An 18,597-nucleotide genomic window follows, 5' to 3' on the forward strand; every position below is an offset into this window, starting at 1 on the left:
CTCTTCCGGGTAGGCCTATCTTTTTCGAAGGTGATCAATGCAGAATTAAAAATCAATGAGGGGATTACTAGACTATAAGTTTTAATAGTCTAGTAATAGGGGGGGGGGCTTCTGGGGACATGAGATTTTCTTATACTCGCACTTCAAGAGAGCATAAATGTATATTCTGCATTAAGATGCTATCCGTTGCAAGGGAGCGTTTAGCGACCGCGAGCGAGAAAATTTTCAAATTTGAGTAGTAAAAACTTTAATTTTAGAGCACTTGACAACATGAATGGAAAACTATACGCAATATGATCGACCAACATAATATATATCTATTGTTTCTTTGTGGTCGCCTGGGGGGTTCAGTCCCAAAAGCCCCCCCCCCCCAAAAAAAAAAAAAAAAAAAAAAAAAAAACAACGCTCCGATTTGCTCTTGATTATAGCCGGGATTATATAGTTGCCCCATATAGGACAGAGCTGTGTTTGAAAATGCATCTCTTTTCACCCCTTTTCACCCTAAAAATAATTAATATCAGTCGGTCGAAAAATGGGTGACCCCGCATTCACCTGTCGCTAGCATATTATAAAATCGGCCCTCCGGATCTGAATGAACTGAGGATCTAGGATCGGAAGCAAAGATAAGTTCGTTGAATGTACCGTACGTATACCGTACCCCCGGTAAACAAACAACACGAACGCCGTGCCATGCCTACGCTGTTGTCAGCAAGGTGGTGAAGCCGAGTGATTCAAAGACTGATTAACTGCAGATAAATGGGTAAATATAAAGAGAGTCATAGCATGCATAACTGTTAGGCATTAAGTTGAAGATTTCAAGACTACACATGATACGAAATGAATTCTTTTTACATGTATGCTTGTTATGATTTGGCTTTTTTCTCCAGGCCCAGGCCAGACCAATTTACTACCGGGCCGGGCCGCCTCGCCTTGGTTTTTAAACTAATGGGTTTCTGGTGGGAAGCCGCGGCGGCGGAGCTCAAGATCGTGGTGGTGCATTGTGGAGACTCGCGGGGACATGCCAATATGCCATCTCTAATTTTTAACTCATTATTGACATTGATTTAAAATAAAACGAAGGATGTACTTTAAGAATGCAATGCAGCTTTGATTGTCAACTGTGACTGTGAGAATGAGAAATCGGCAAGTAATTATTAACATTTGTAATAATTATTGAATATTGATAATGATAAATTTGATAATAAATTAATAAGGACTGTGTGGGGACTGTGATGACATTTTTATAATAAAATATCACAGAGTCCGCTAGGCTTACATCAATTGCAAGAAATCTTTAGTGTTGGGTTGTATTCTAAGCATAATTTTACTCTTTACTCCATCATCTTGAAATCTGACCATCTGCAACTTGCAAGAATCTAACTAGATCTATCTGCAAAAATGTTCAACCCTGAAGGAGGCAGATGTAACCTGAAGAAGAAGAATCATCAACTTTATTGTCTAGGTCCTTTTTCAAGAAAACGGAATAGAAATTGGCATTTGGCATTGATATGCCCATACCAGTATTTTAGGCAAATTGATGTGGTATCTATTTCCTTTTTTTCAATTTTCTACTGGGGGCTACATATAGTCTTCTTCTTCTTCCTATATAAGTACATACCACCTGTGGTGTATTGTCGTACTGTATTGTGGACTTGAATGCTGAGTGCTGAGTATCCACCGTTGAAGTTGTGGTAAAAAAAAGCCAACATATATATAATATTTACATATTTACAAACAAATGCAGACTAACATAGTCTGACATGTTGCACCTCACTCTTGAATATGTTTGCTGAGGTGCTGTCTACGACGTCCTGAGGTAGGGAATTCCATAACCTGGCAGTGCCAGTGGCAGGAAAGAAGGAATTTTTGTAACATTCCGTATTTGCAAATGGAATCATGAGTTTTTGAGAATGACCTCGGGATTTGAAGGATGAGTGTTTCAGTTGTTGCTTGACGTCTACAAGATTATTAATGATGCGATACATTAGTAGAGTCTTGGCTTGGGCCCTACGCTCTTGAAGGGTTTGCCACTGTAGTTGTCGAAGCATAGCAGAAATGCTGCTTGTAGTTCGGTAGTTGTGACAAACATAGCGTGCGTACCTGTGTTGTATCATTTCCAGATTTCTGATTTTTGACTGTGTGAATGGGTCCCAGATCTCAGATGCATACTCCATTATTGGCCTCAGGAGCATCTTGTAACAAATGACCTTAGTGTTTCTTGGACAGCTTGTGAGATTTCTTTGCAGAAAACATCTGGTATTATTTGCTTTCTTGGTAATGGAGTCTACATGGGCGTTCCAACTTAGATTATTGCTAAAGGTTATGCCGAGGTATTTGGCATTACCTTTTTCTTCCAGACCTTGGCCGTGGATGAAGTACCTGTTGTGTGGAAAAATTTTCTTCCTTGTAATGTGTAAAACCTGGCACTTTCCGGGATGGAATGTCATACCCCAGTCCCTCTCCCATTGCTGCAGAGCATCAAGATCATGCTGCAGATCTTCGGCGTCTTCTCGTGAACTGATGGGATGGTATAGGGCACAGTCGTCAGCAAAAAGACGAACTGAAGAGCCATTGGTCACATACTCTGGCAAGTCATTTATGTACAGGAGAAAGAGCAAAGGACCGACGACACTCCCCTGCGGTACTCCTGAGAGGACAGTTGCTGGTTCTGATGTTGCTCCATCAATAACAACTCGTTGACTGCGTTGAGACGAAAAGTCAGCAAGCCAAAGATGTACTTCATCCCTTATACCATAGTATCCAACCTTGTACAGCAGTCTTTGATGTAGAACTTTGTCAAACGCCTTGGAAAAATCCAACAAGATTACATCAGTTTGTCCTCTCCTGTCGATTGTTGAAGCAAGATCATCAACAAATTTAACTAACTGTGTTACACAGGATCTCCTTTTCCGGAAGCCATGTTGGGCATCAGATAGTGTATGATGCAAGTCCAGGTGTTTCATGATGCTGCTACACACAATATGTTCTAAGGTTTTACATACTATCGAAGTGAGTGATACAGGTCTGTAGTTCTCTTGCAGCGATCTATCACCCTTCTTAAAGACTGGGACAATTTTTCCTTTCTTCCAATCTTCAGGAATGGTACCTTGATTAAGGGACGCCTGATAGAAGTGAACAAAGATTGGTGTTAACTCAAGTGCAAGTTCTTTCAAGAGCCGCGCTGGAATCATGTCAGGTCCAGAAGCTTTGTGTGGGTTCAAATCGTGTAGGAGCTTGTAAACCCCTGCTGGTGACACATCAATGGGTTCCATACTCTTGTAAGGACTGGGACCTTTCTGTGGTATGCTGGTGATGTCTTCGTTTCCATTGAAAACTGAAGAAAATTGTTTATTGAGAAGACTAGCTTTAGTAGAACTGTCAGACACCATTCCGTTGTTTGGAGAAAATGAAGTGGAGACACCATTGTTGTCGCACTTCTTGCTGTTGATGAAACTCCGAAATATTTTTGGATTTGAGGAGCATTCTGGGCTGACAATGTTGGTAATGTAGTCACTGTATGCTACTTTACAAGCCTGCTTGCACTCTTTTTGGAGTTGCTTGTATCGCAAAAAATCATGGTTGTTCTTTGTCATTCTCGCTTTCTTGTAACTCCGTTTCTTCCTTCTTGACAACCTCTTGATATTTGAGTTAATCCAAGGTTGGCTGTATCTGGTCGAAGACATTTTGGAGGGTACACACTGATCAAGGATATTTAACAATGATGTCTTGATGTCATACCACATATCAGAAACAGAGTCTGCCGTTGAAGGGTACTTCCCAAGGAACTCTTGCTGGAAAAGTTTTCCTCGCTTCTTCATTTCATCTAGACTGGCCTTCTTCCAAAGATGAATCTTACGCCTCACCGGTTTTTTTCTTCGGACAGATATGTCGGACACTGTCAGGACAATGTCATGATCCCCTAAGCCTGGAAGAGGTGAACACTTCGTAACAAAGGATGGACGATTGGTGAGAAAAAGATCAAGGGTATTGACCCCTCTAGTCTTGAATAATACCATCTGTTGGAGAGTACAATTTTGAACCATATCCAAGAACCTGTTGTTAATTTGAGCAGGATTCCTATTACCACAAACTGTCTGTAAAGACCAGTCTATGCCAGGCAGATTAAAGTCCCTTCCAATCCAGATAACAGTTTTCCTCTCTTCTCTACACAGTGATTCGATTGAGGAACACATTTCATCCAAGTAGTGATGGTCGCTGTTTGGGGGTCGATAAAGAGATCCAATCACAACATCTTTTTTCTGACCAATATGAACCTTAATGAACACTTGCTCTACATCCTCGTCTTTCAGGATCTGTTTGTATATTAGATCATTTCTTATTGCTAATAACACTCCCCGTAGCCATCTTGTCGGTCTTTCCTGATAACATCAAAGAAGGGTGGGAAGAACTCTGAACTAAAAATTGTACTGTTCAGCCTGGTCTCTGTTCCAATAATAACATCAGGTTTCTCACAATCGATGAGGGCATTCAATTCCTCCTTCTTGTTCTTCAAACTTTGGAAGTTGATGGTAAGAACTTTAATACTCGAGGGATTGGGTATGTTGTTACGATTTCTCCAATGATTTAAAGACCGTCTTGGAGAAGAGCTTATCAATGGAGATCCGATGTTGCCTGGTACAATGCTTGATTGTAAATCGCTAGCATTGCTGAGTGATGAATGGTCAAGACTTGAGAATGAATTTGATAAATCAATACTCCTAGACGATGAGAAAAGACTGGAAGAAAACTGTGGCATACCGCAGTTGGTACATTCCCATGTAGCATTGCCTCCATTGAGAGCGATGTAGACTGGGGTTGACATGTGCATACAACTGACGTGGAACCAATGATCACAAACATCGCAGGCAACACCTCTCTGAGCCCATGTCACTCCCTTGTGACAGATTTGGCAAGGATACTTGGGTTGGTAAGGGCCCGGATTTAGCTCCACATCCGATGATAATGATAAAAGTAGTAGAGTGATGTAAAGTAAGGAGTGAGATTTCACCTCTTTAAGGACTGATAATGAACGCCTACTTCGTGTAACAACCTTGATCGCAATGCCTTGCTTTACTTGTTGATATTTGTTTATAATGCTCTTTTCAAGACAGTCAACTGCCTTGAAGTTTAGAGACTCATGACAAAATAAAGATTCCCGTCTTTGTGTCTCTACTCATCTAATAAAACAACTGAAAAACGTAGTTGAAAGAATTAACAAGTAAAGTGAATTCCTGTTCATCATGATGATTACTTTCTCTAACAGACAAGTAACTATATTGGTTAGGGAAAATCATAAAAGATGGTTGTCAACGACTGCTAAAACTTAGAGTTTCCATTTTAACTAACATAGTTATTCTGCATCTTAAAGAATATAATCTTGAGGACTCCATGATGATGTTTTTTTAAATATTTTGACATATACTTCTTCATCATGGAGTCTTGAACCGCCGGCCATATATGTATAAGAGACACATGTAAACAAAGATGGATTTTCCTAGGAAATCGATAGTTAGAGGGTGAAATCGATTTGTAGGGTCGAATTTTATTTATCTGTGAACCTTGATGCGCCTAGTGCGTATAAAGGGATAAAATTTATTTCACTATAAATTGTAAAAATGAGACGTTTCTTACCAGACCGATCTCCTGTAGATCCCTCGATCTGTTTGTCAACAAAGCAAATACAATAAAGCCTGACCCTTGAACCGCTTCATTATGATGTACATCTGATTAGCGATGCCGTTTTGAAGAACAATTTATAGATAAAAATTATCATTTCACAAATACTAAACTTTAATTTTAACGTGATTATAAATAATTAGTAGTATTATACTAATTATTTATAATCACGTATTAAATTTTAGTGTCAACAATGAAATCTTAACCGAAGGTTAAGTTTTTGAAATGGCATCATAACTTAAAAAGTATATTGACTAGTAGTTCATGAAAGTTGGACATAAGTATTACTGAATATCCTTCCTCAGTTTCAGGTCACATGACCAAGGTCAAAGGTCATTTAGGGTCAATGAACTTAGACCATGTTGGGGAATCAAAATCTTAACCTAAGGTTAAGTTTTTGAAATGTCATCATAACTTTGAAAGTATATGGACCTAGTTCATGAAACTTAGAAATAAGGGTAATGAAGTATTAGTGAAGATTCTACCGTAGTTTCAGGTCACATGACCAAGGTCAAAGGTCATTTAGGGTCAATAAACTTTTACCCTGTTGGGGGTAATTGTTGAAGTGCCATCATAATTTGAAAGTTTATAGATATAGTTAATGAAATGTGGACATGGGTAATCAAGTATCATTGCTCATCTTCACAATTCTTAGGTCACTTGATCAAGGTCAAATGTCATTTAAGGTCAAGTCTACCCCAGAAAAAAGTTGATTTGAATAAATAGAGAAAAATCAAACAAGAATAATGCTGAAAACTTCATCAAAATCGGATGGAAAATAAGAAAGTTATGACATTTTAAAGTGTCACTTTTTTTTTAACGAAACAGTTCTATGCTCAACTCAGTGATATGCAAATGAGAGAGTCGATGATGTCACTCACTATTTCTTTTTTTTTTTATTGTTTGAATTATACAATATTTCATTTTTGACGGATTTGACAATTATGTCCATCTTGTTTGAACCACAAACTGTTAAAACAATCAAATTCTACGTGATCAGGGAGGAATAAAACTTTTACCGCATGACAATGAGGAGAAAATTCAAATATTTCATATGAATAAAATACAAAAGAAATAGTGAGTGGGTGATGTCATCGGTCCCCTTATTTGCATACTGACCCGGATGTGCATATAACTGTTTAGTGAAATTTAGAAAAAGTTTAAAATGTCATAACTTATTTCAGATCCGATTTTGATGAAATTTTCAGTGTTATTCTTGTTTGATTTTTCTCTTTTTATTCAAATCATCTCTTTGTTGGGGTGGACTTGTCCTTTAAGGGTCAATGAACGTAGTATTATATTATTAAACGAATGGTGTTTCCTGTGAATAATTATTTTATCAGCACTGCTGCCATATTGAATTGTGTAATGCAGGCGAGACTGCCAGAGGCACTCCATGTGTTGCTCTTTATATTTTGTAATATACTGTATGCAAGATTGCCAGGGCCGGGGATTCACTTTTTTTCACTTTCTGTATTTGTCATTGACTATAATTTTATCTATTTTGTAAAATTATAAGTTGGATTATTATTTTCATTTCATTTAGCCCAAAAGTTTTGTTACATATTCATATATGTTTGTAGTTTTGGTTTTGTTTGTTGGAGTGGGACTTATCTTATTTCTTTGCACTACTCTTACATTAACAGTTATTTCACTTTTCTTCCTGTATTTATTAACATTACATACATCTACATGTATGTAAGATTATTATTTGAAAAAAATTAATTAATTTTGCTTTATAATACTCACAGGCTGAAAGTGGGGAAGACAGTGCAATACTAACATTTGTAATACTAATAACAACTGTGGTAAAACGGACATCAAAGGCTGGAATCATCAAAATCTACTGGCACAAAAGCTTTAGGTTGCAATCACTCGTGAAATAATCTACATGTGCTTGAGCCTGTCTTGGAGATTGGGTGATATGCATGATGTGCAGCACTGCAGATTCGGTTAAAGTTCTGTGTTAGTATCTTTTCATCATTAATCTTTTGAGGTGGTGAATTTTTTTTATGGTAGTTTATGAAATGTAGTGGTCAGTGTGGCTTCATATGTAAAGCAAACTCTCATTAAAAGAAAAATTATGTTTGCAATTTAGAAAGAATTCAATAGGGATGGTATTTGCAAGGTGCCAAGAAAGGTATGATCAATTTGTTAGGGGTATCCCCCCACCCCTGTAAGGATTGTGTTACCTTTCTGAGCTGCCAATGAGCTATCTTGAATTCTCTTCCTAGAAGGCAGTTGAGCAATCATATGACCATTTCTATCTGATGTGGGTGCAAAATACTGCAAATAAAACATTACACAAAGGCATGATCTGAATTCACCTCAAAGCTTTAGAAATAAAAAGGCCCCTGAAATTCCATTTTAAACATATGTAGCAAAGTTCAGCAGATGAACTAAAAATAAGTAGACCTGGGGGATGTTTTATAAAGAATTAAGTATGACTTAAAGTCACACTTAAATGCCTGGTTGCCTACGGTATAAAAGGCATGAATGCATTGGTCAGATCTTGCCAAGAGGACGCGCACTAATGCATATTGATCAATAAGATTACGCATTGCAAACCATGTACGCATCAGCATTTAAGTGCAACTCTAAGTCATACTTAAATCTTTGTGAAACACCCCCCAGGGGGTGTGTTAAAGTTGTAATTAATGCATGGCTTATTCATAAAGATTGAGTGGTTTTTTGTCTGTTTGATCCACCATCCCAATTTTAAGTTTTTTGGCTCTTGTGTCCTACTTTGCACATGGCATGTCAATTTTTTTAAGTTATCCTACTTCTGTGGAGCGTTTCATCAACAATTTTGTCCGACAAGATATCAGATCTGACATCTTTCCTTGATTCTGATTGGCTGAGAGGCACTGTTACTATGGTAACTGTCGGATAAAACAGGATTTGTCGGATAAAACGTCCGACAAGTCCTTTCATGAAACACTCCCCTGAAATGAATTAGATTGCCCAATGGGACTACTGTGCATCCTCAAAAAATTTTATAAATGTAGTATTAGTGAGACCCAAATCACATTATTGTTTTTAAAAGATGTGCTTAATACCAACCTAACAGTTCTATATTTTTTTCTGTATATGTATACAGCTGGTACAGGGAGACTGAAAGAAGGATACCTCAAGAAATATGGTGAGTACACAACCAGAGGCCCTGTGTATTTGCACTCAAATAGTACCAAATACAAGAGGTCACTTGTAACTAAAAGCATGCATGTTTATCTGTGGTATAATATTTTAGAGTTGCTTTGAATTGCAACTCCTGCCCAAGAAGACATGCATTCAGACATTTCTGACTTTATTGATTTTGAGGGGGAGTAATGACAATTGCTCTTTAGTCGTTAATAAAGAGGCTTTTTGATAGGAGAAATTATAATTTGTAAACAAATTTTCTTCATTACTCCTATGTGTTTAAGATCGCATGCTTGATCTGTAATGAAAATCATAAGTCAGAAAAAATTGGAACCAGTGGGATTCGAACCTGTCATCTACTGCTTGCCGGGCAGCGACTTAACCACCAGGCTATTCTGGTTCACAGCCAAGTCACGATAAACTGGAATTCAAATACCCCCGATCCTCTACTTTCTTTTTCATTATGCAAATGCAGGCCGCCGTGGACAATAGATAGTAAATAAAGAGGCTTTTTTTTAATGATTTGTCACTAACAGTATTGGTACTATCAAGTCAAACTTCCATCTAGCCCTATTAAAGTAGCACCGACTTTTGTAATTGTCAGCGTCCTCACATACATCTTAAACCTTATCAAATTTTCATGCTTACCATTTAGGAGCAGATTTCTTGCTGTGGGGAAAGCCGAGAGTCAAGTCTTTGAAACTTACAACTTTTTTGTGCTTCCACACTTTATCGAACTGAAAATTTGTATAAGATTTAATGACTGTGGTCAGTAGTTGGAGAATTTGGGTTATATTAATTTCAGAGTAGTCTCCCTCTTTTGTGATGAATTTTACTTCGTGTAATCTTTTTATCAGTGATATGTTGATGTTAGGAGAAACAATTTTGTATTACTGTAGTTTAGGTTTTATCAAGAGTAAAATAAAATGCTTGAAATTTAACAATTTCTAAAATATTTAGTTATATACTGGAGAAGAACACTTTAAAATGGCAAATGGTGATGAGGAAACTCTGATGTATATTTAAAAAATAATCCCTATTTGAACATTTCAAAGGTAACCTTGTGACACGATGGAGGCGAAAACACTTCACTATCTACCAAGACGGTCAGCTGGCCTGGTCAGATGGGAGCGGTCATACTCCTGACAAGGTCATCAATATCCGTACAGAATGCTCCATGCTAAGGGTAGGAGCACAGGTTGGGTCGGATGCACCATCGGTACCCTCAGGATCGCGGAAAGATTTCATGTTTTCCATGACTGCAAGAGGAAAGAATTATTACATTCTGGCAGAGACAGAGCAAGACTTGGTGTAGGTTCAAGTTTACATTGCAGGGTATTAATTTTCCTGGTATCGCATCGCAATTCACTTCACATTTTTGAAAGACTGCAATGCATGAAGTCTTTTGTATAGCATATTTTTACATAGGACTGTACATTACTTAGGTGGGAGCTTTTTTCTTATGACAAAAAATGCTATTCAAATTTGTAAAGCAAAATTATTCCCTGCATTGTTGTTCACCCTGCTCAAAATCTCCAATACATATAATTAAGTCACGGTTCATTGTTTTTTGTAAATGGCTGAACAGTCATTTTGGCTTAAAAAATCAAAATCTACAAAAGTGACTCATCTGTAAGGTGAAGTCTCCCTCGATCTTCCAACTCAAAATCCTTGTCAAAAGCAGTTATAATTCAAGAATTTCTGTCAGACATTGTTTTCTTACTGCCTAGAGTTTGAACAGGTCTGTTCTCATACTTGTGAGAAACTCAACTGAAATAGCGTTTTTTTCTCTTGCTCTTTAAATCTCTCCCTGATATTTGTTGAATCAATTACATGTAAATGTACTTTGCCATTTTTAAGTTCATCAGTTGGACATGTCATGTACCTGTTAACAGCATAAGATTTTTCAAGTATCCTTTTTTACCTGAAGATTTGTTTTATTAAAAAAAAAAAACATTCAAATTAAATGAAATCAAACCTCAGTTGGCCAGTCGCTTTGAATACTTTTATCCCTAATTTTACTATATTACTTTTGTTTATCAGTTTATCAGTAAATAAGTTATTTATATGAAAAATCCAAGTCACATGATTAGAATTGAAATTTAACTTGAACTGTTTTTCCTTTGTCATATTGTAGTCAGTGGTTGGAGGTACTTTACCATGCTAAAGGAGTCCCTCATCCTAGTCAACAACAGCAGCAGCAGCAACCAGGAGTACCAGTGGGAGGAGGGGGGATGCCCCGACCTCAGGGTCAACTCCCGTACCCCTCACAAGCCCCTCCTCCAAACCAACCCCCTGCGTATGGTTTCAATCCTAATGTGACTGGTAAGTTATCTTGTGTGATCAGTAGTCCATTGCTAAAAAAAATGCAACTAAAAAAAAAAAACATAACTTGAACTTCAACCAGTCAGAAGCAGCTTATTTTGGATTTACTTCTGATTTGTTTAATGCTGTGTTCAACTGAAACTCGTTTGTTTGCAACAGGGGGTCGATTTGTCTTGATGCTGGAAATCACTGGTTCAAGTTGCTTATGGAGTCACAATTTTGTTTGTCAAACAAACAGTTTAAATGTTTCTTAAGAAAAAGTTTATCGCGACTGCTGTAGGCCTATATTCTGAAAGAAACCTGTATTGGATTACACTTGCCACGGTTTTAGTCTTTTCTAAAATTGTTGAAATCTTAGAATTACACTCTCTTTGTTATGTTTATTGTGCTCTTTCTCATCCTTAACGGTGAAGAAATCAATTGAAGTTTTCATTTTCAGACAGCTTTTCAAAGTTTAAGTGCCAATAATGCTGAAAAACTGAACATTCAGAGAGATTCATTTGGCTACCAGTAGATAAACCACATATTTAAACCATAGGTTAAGATTAACCGGAGTTCAGACATATTGGCCTGAAAGTCTATTCTAAGGTTTAGTAAATCCTGCTAAAGTCTCTATCATTATTCCAATTCATGACTAGATTATGTGATGTGTTTGCCCTAAAACAAGATTGATGTGGGAGATACGAAATGAAAATTTATTTCATTTGATAAAGTTTGAAATTAGATATGAAATCAATCGGTTACATCAATCACCTTGCCATATGTGCTCATGTAATGTAAATCTTTCTTTGGCATATTACTGGTTTAGGGTTCAATTTGAATGTCCATGTACAAGCATGGTATCTATACTTCAAATAGCAGTGACAACACAAGAGGGAATTTTAACTGTTATGATTTATCAATTGTAATAGTACGATTATTTCTAGGATACCTCTAAAAGTTGTGAAAAATAATGAAAGGAATTTTTTTTTTATTCTTGCTAGGTCAACCGCCGCCACCTGTTGCTGCATCACCCTATCCTCAGGCAGGTGGATACCCCGCCCAACAACCGTATCCAGTCCAGCAACAGAGACCCGCATACCCTACACAACCAGGCGGACCAGTGGCAACGCGGCCTGTGCAACAGACTGTGGTCATCAGGGACGACTCCCGACAGTACTCCAGGGGCGGGGACGGTTTTGCCACCGGGCTCCTTGCCGGTTCCCTTCTAGGAGGGTACCACGGATGGGGGTGGGGCTACGGAGGTGGTTACTACGGTCATGGGTGGGGTGGTGGCCTTCATTTCGGTGGTCATCACCATCATCACCATGATCATTTCCATGATCACGATCACTTCCATGACCACGATCACCACCATGATCTTGGAGGTCACGACAGCTACGGAGGTCATGATGATTTTGGAGGAGGAGGAGGAGATTTTGGAGGAGGAGATTTTGGCGGAGGGGACTTTGGTGGAGGGGACTTTGGCGGAGGGGACTTTGGTGGGGGAGATTTCGGCGGAGAATGAGAAGTAAATATAATTGGGAATCTAAACCTTTATGCACAAATGTCAACATTCTTATGCTGTTTTGTGTACCTGGCACAAAGACCAAACCATAACTTTTATTTTAAAACTAATGTCCATTTAATTATTTTCCATTGAAATTCAAATTGTCAAGGTAACTTGTTAAATTGATGGGTTTGATGTATGTTTTAACTGGAGTGTGGGAAGCCATACCTGTGGGCTCTATGTAGACAGGTGGTCCTTCAATATGGGTGGCTGCTGAATCAGGTTTCACTGTATGAACAAATCAAATTATCCCACTTGACAAATCTATGAAACTTGATAAGGGTATTATGATTTGTCCTGTGGACTTATATAATTTTTAGCTCTTAGTACCAAAGACTATTACTTTAAAACATATAAAATAATACTAGGCAGGAAGGTACTAGGAAGTCAGTACTCTAGCTTACATAGATGTACTTTTACTTGTATTAATGACGTGAAATTTCTTGTCATATAATTGTATTGTATGTTAATTTGAAGGAGTTTGCATTTAATTGGACATAATGGATCATAGTTGTAGATATCAAGCAAGCCTGGGCATTGAGTCCATTTATTTGCCGTCGACTTAACCCTAAAATGGCCGGGGGGGGGGGTTGAATCAACCCCCCCTCAACATTTTCTGTGATCATTCCGCCGCGCGAAATTTTTTTACCGCGCCACTCGCAGAGTTTATACATTTAAGTCTCGCGCATCTTTTGAGACCAAATTTACGATGCCCGGGTACACGGTTCCGAAATTACGCAACATTTTGTAAGTGCATGTCAGACCAAAAATTGTTCCAAAACGTGATTTTGTGTACAAAGTCAGTGCAAATTGAGTTTTCTAATCTTATTCATAAAGATATGATTATTTTTACTTTAAAAAGCTGAAAGCAATTGATTTTAGGATAATTATACTTCAAAAAGGTTGTGCAATAAATCTGGTGAAAAAAACAAAGAAAAACAAAAGGTTGAAAAACATAGAAATACATAAGAAATTCATAAAACAATAAAATACATAAGAAATTGATTTCCAAACCGAAGTTTTTTTCAATTGCCATTGTTAAGAATGCTACAAAGAATATTTTTACCAAAAATTAGCATTCTAGGAGCTTTATTTAGTGAATTAGAGCAAAAAGTATGATTTATGCATAAATTAGCATAATTAATTCATATAAAATAAAATCTCATTATTTTGGAAAATTTTACCATACAGCCTTGCGGCGCTCGCGCGATCGGCGGCCGAGATCTCAGGGGGGGGGTTGTATCAACCCCCCCCCCAGCCACAGAACAGCCAAAAAAGCCCGGCCTAGTTAGGGTTAATAAATAGGGTTAAATTTACCCCAGTTAAACCACAAATTTTAGCCATATGGAAAATTGGGTTTGAATGTGTTTTGTGCAATACTAAAATGGAAAAAAATATTTTTGCATCCTCTATAATTATATTTATATTATATATTCATCATACTTTTGAAACAAGGCCTTTCATAAACATGATATCTGCAAAGTCCCTTCTGGTAAAGGTATGCAAAGAGTATGTGTATCAGTGTGCATTGATGCCGCACCTATGCAGGCAAAAAAAAATTATATATATATATATATATATATATATATATATATATAATTATGTCTCTCCTCTGCCTGCAGCCAATGACCTATAATGCACCTGTGAAATCCTTGAATCCTTGAAGTATGGGTGTATAATGTAGCATAATCAACTTCACGGTTCTGTTTCATAAAGACTTGTTATAGTAACAAATGCGCAATTTCTATAACAAATGTACTACCTGTCAATTTCAGTAGCTTTCAACTGTTATTTCTAATTTGTTATTATAACAGGTATTATGAAACGGACCCCTGAACTTGCTTTCTATGTAAAACATCACTTTACTGATTTGTCCTTATGCTACTTTCACTATACAATACAACAGGTCTTTATACAGCTGTTATATGATTTTCTCATAAATTGAACAGGTTTGGGGGTTTTCCTTTTAACGAGCCTTAAATATTCTTCTGTAAAATGACCACACAAACCTGCATTTTTTTTCTGTGCCTCTAACATTTGTAGGAATGCAGATTATGTCAACATGTGAATTATGATAGAAATTGTAGCTGTATTTTTTTTATTAATAGCAAAATTGAACTTTTCATTTTGGTTGCTTTCAAACAATAATGTTCTCAATTGTAAAGTACCTAAACACATTAAATTTATTTTTCTATGAAGTTTGAATGGTAAAAAAATTATCACAAAGGCTGAAAATGTTGAGTTGAAGATATATACAAATTGTGCCAAACCTTATATTGCTGTGTTCTAGATATTTAAGCATGTTACAAACAAACTTTATTCAGGCAAAACGGTCAACAAACGTTCATAAGGATAATTCTCTTATGTAGTTAGATGTTTTTGGACAAATGAAGAGAAATTGTCTTAATATCAATATTTCTAATTTAACAAATGGGAAATGATTCTTCATCAGTTGGGGATGATCAAATAAAATAAAATTTAAACTTGACATTGATATTTAGTTCAAACATGATTTTATTTGGGAAATAATTGTTCACCTATTGTAATTACATTAAAGATATGTCTAACTTCATTAACAAATCTGTCACCCAATATTGTTGTTTTAAACAATCATAAGCAATTTAAAAAAAATTCTTATCATATTCTTTTTATGTTGTTTAGAAACAATATTGTAGTGAATAAATCTGCTGAAAGGGTGGCTTTTCAGATGCCCTTGCATTCAAAATATGACAAAAATCCACTTAAATATTTGGGATAATCATTTGTGTGTAGTCCCATACATGCCTTTCTGTGCGCAATGTTCATATGACTCTCTGCAAAATAGAGTTACAGCTAACTCTGCCTAATCTGTTAATCTTGAGACCACAGAAATTGGATGTGTTAGGAGAAACTTGACTCACAGAATGTACATGACACATTGTCTTGCATATGCTTGTCTGAAATCTTGGTTAAACTTCTTCAATTATTTCACTTGATATTTATTTAAAGGATATTGTGTACTGATTTATGCAGAGTTGACTGTTGATCATTTTGGAAATTCAAAAATATTTTAGTTGACATACATTCTGATGTTCATTATAATCAGCATATCCCAATCACTCAGAAATTTATACAATAATTATATTTCATGCTCTACATTTGCGTTTATGGTGAAATACTTTTTGTCTATCAAGGCTGATCTTTCTTCACTAAATCTAAATATTTACCATATCTTACTAAATTTATATGAATTTTACCTTGTCATATATATATATATGTATATATATTGTATGCAACTTAATGCATGTCTTTCACATTATAGAGGAGCAGCTTTAGTACTGTTTTAGGTTTTAAAGATATTTGCATATACATGTATATGTATGTTTATATTTTATGTGTTTGTAAAGAAAGAATATTTATTCATTTGAGAGCAACTGGTAGACCTATGGCTTTTTAAGTATTTCCAAGAGAATTTGGAATAGATGGTTCAGATCCAGTTTAATAAGATACATCAGCATTCAAACACATCATGTCAAAACACTTATTAATGTTTTAAAAAAAATGTCCTTTATTTGCTCTCAGTTTTAATAGAGGTGAAAGTTCAGATGAGTCCTATTTTATGATGTCATTTGTTTGTTTTAACAAATCTTGGCAAGAATTATTTGCGTTGTTTTATCAATCCATTTTTTGTAGCCAGGCAACAATGAAAAGGTTTCATGTCTGTGCAACATTGTTGTTGCCTTGCATCTAATTGACTTTGAGTTGAACTTTGTTGTACTTAATTGGCCTAGAACTAAACTTGTAGCCTCTTGTTTATACAGTATTGCTTCTGGGCCCTCATTTCTCTATTTTTATGTACATATTATTATCTATAGGAAAACTGTTTGGAAAATGCAAAGTAGTTCTTAAACTATAGTCCAACTTTTTAATAGAGTTTGCTGACTGTCATCTATGTCTCATGATGATGATTTAAAATGATTTTGTTTACTTTTACATTTCATTTATTTAAAGGATATTGTGTACTGTTTGTCCGTCCTTTATATAGTATTTGTGGTATCTAAAGTACTGTTAGAGAATATACATGTAGAGATAATACTTTATGCATTGTGCAATGTCTTACTACTTTAATCATTTGATTATATCTTAATATTAATTGATATCTTGATATTGAAGATACAATTTTAGAAGGCAAAGTTTACGCCTCCATGGCATTATGAAATTTTAATACCTTTATTTTTAGATTTATAGCCTTGTATGTTGTACGCTTCAAGAATATTGTTTTTATTTCAGAGGCTGATAATATGATATAATAACCTGTCAATTTGAGATATTCAAGGGCAGGCTCACAACAAGGGATAATATTCTGAAAATAGTGCCATGTTTGCCCATGATAGCATTTTTTGCTATCAGAGCTGAATATAAAAAATAATTTGTCTTTCAAGTCTGCATGTTCTTATATTTCAAATGTGCAAGCCAAAACAAAAGATCAAAATGAACCCTGTGTTAAATTCTTTAGTTCTTCATGGTACTTTTCCCCCTGATTTTCATTGATGGAAGAATAATTCAAACGCAAATGAATTCATTTTCAGGATCACTATAATGTATGGATTCACATCATTACATTTATTGATACCTTGATATGTGTGTGTGTGTTTTATAGTTCAAATACTATTAATTTATTATAGCACTAGGTCAGAGGTTCCTGGTATTTCATGCATTAAATCTTTAGCTTGATATAAAGGTTGACCCGAACTAAGAATTTCCTTTCAGGATGTTTTAGCATCAGTACTTATAGAAATCAAATTATTAAATTAATCTACATGTATGCCTTCATGTGTATATGTTTGGTGTACAGTTCAATTATTCTATGCCTCATTTCAATGTATGGGTTAATGTTTAATCAGAAGCATGGTCAAAGACGTAACTTTCTGAATGTTGCAATTAATGATATATCCTGCAAGAGAAATAAAGAAAACAAATTAAGGGGGAAAAAGATAAAGAATGAGAGAACGGGATAGGGAGATGGAGATGGAAGGAGAGAAAGAGAGAGAGACAAAAAGGAAGTGAGATAGAGGATGATGAGAAAGATATGAAGGACAGAGGGGGGGGGGCAAAAATGGGGGTGGGAGAGAGAGGAGACAGAAAGTAGGTGGTGGGAAAAAGGAGGAAAGAGAGAGTGGGATAAACACAGAGAAAGATTAATAAATGGGGAGAGAAAATGACGAGAGGGGCGACTTATTAAACAGAATTAAAAGGGACAGAATGCACCGAGATTTATTAAGCATTTGGCAATTTGTGAATAATGATGCTGTGTAAATTATCTAATTATTTTTTACTGAAGGGGATGGGCGCAGTGAACAAATATTTTCATTTCATGAAAGAATAGAGGCGAAATATATGTATTTGAATAAATAGTCTTGACAGTTTAAAATTTAAACAAAAGAAAGGGGAATTTTTCACCCAATGTTTTGCGGTCAGAAACAATCAATAGGTCTGATTATTTATATTAATATTTGTATTACTATTGTTGTCATCATCATCTTCATCATTATTATTATCATAATTGTTGTTATTATTATCAGCATTATTATTTTTATTAGCATTAGCATTATTATTGATCAAAAATGGGGGTCTAAATATATATATAAATTCCACCCTCTTTCTTGTTATTGTCTTTCTATTTTCTCCCTTTTCTCTTTTCTTTTTTTTTTTGCTTTCTTTCTTTGTTTCTTTTATTCTTTCTTTCTTTTTTCTTACTTTTTCTTTCTTTCATTTTTTCTTTCTTATTTTCTTTTCTTTATTTCTTTCTTTCAGCTCTCTTCTTTTTCTTTCTTTCTTTCGTTTTATTTCTTTCTTTCTTATCTATTTTTTATTTTCCCCCTTCTTTCACCTACTTTTGATCCCCTTTTTCATTTATTCCTTTAAGA

General features: G+C 35.8%; 1 protein-coding gene across 2 annotated transcripts; it reads left to right on the top strand.

Moving 5' to 3' along the window:
* Positions 1-654: 654 nt before the first annotated feature.
* LOC129264645 (POU domain, class 3, transcription factor 3-like) lies at positions 655-14,072 on the top strand. Of its 2 annotated transcripts, XM_054902555.2 has the most exons (6): positions 675-760; positions 7,428-7,641; positions 8,777-8,818; positions 9,873-10,128; positions 10,955-11,142; positions 12,126-14,072. In XM_054902555.2, exons 2-6 carry the CDS (start codon positions 7,605-7,607, stop codon positions 12,647-12,649), a joined length of 1,047 nt encoding a protein of 348 aa, XP_054758530.2. In that variant the 5' UTR covers positions 675-760; positions 7,428-7,604; the 3' UTR covers positions 12,650-14,072. The 2 variants fall into 2 exon arrangements, with proteins under 2 accessions (XP_063958437.1, XP_054758530.2); XM_064102367.1 differs by lacking the exon at positions 7,428-7,641 and having other exon boundaries at positions 655-760.
* Positions 14,073-18,597: the final 4,525 nt, after the last annotated feature.

Source organism: Lytechinus pictus, chromosome 7 (genome assembly GCF_037042905.1).
Source record: "Lytechinus pictus isolate F3 Inbred chromosome 7, Lp3.0, whole genome shotgun sequence".
NCBI lineage: Eukaryota > Metazoa > Echinodermata > Echinoidea > Temnopleuroida > Toxopneustidae > Lytechinus > Lytechinus pictus.

What these genes read in the sequence shown, in the direction of transcription:
- LOC129264645 (XM_054902555.2), top strand. Translation starts at nt 7,605, where the DNA reads ATGATGTGCAGCACTGCAGATTCGGTTAAAGTTCTGT. An exon ending in AGGATACCTCAAGAAATATG is followed by an intron (nt 8,819 to 9,872) that starts GTGAGTACACAA and finishes AACATTTCAAAG; the next exon opens with GTAACCTTGTGACACGATGG. An exon ending in TTTCAATCCTAATGTGACTG is followed by an intron (nt 11,143 to 12,125) that starts GTAAGTTATCTT and finishes TATTCTTGCTAG; the next exon opens with GTCAACCGCCGCCACCTGTT.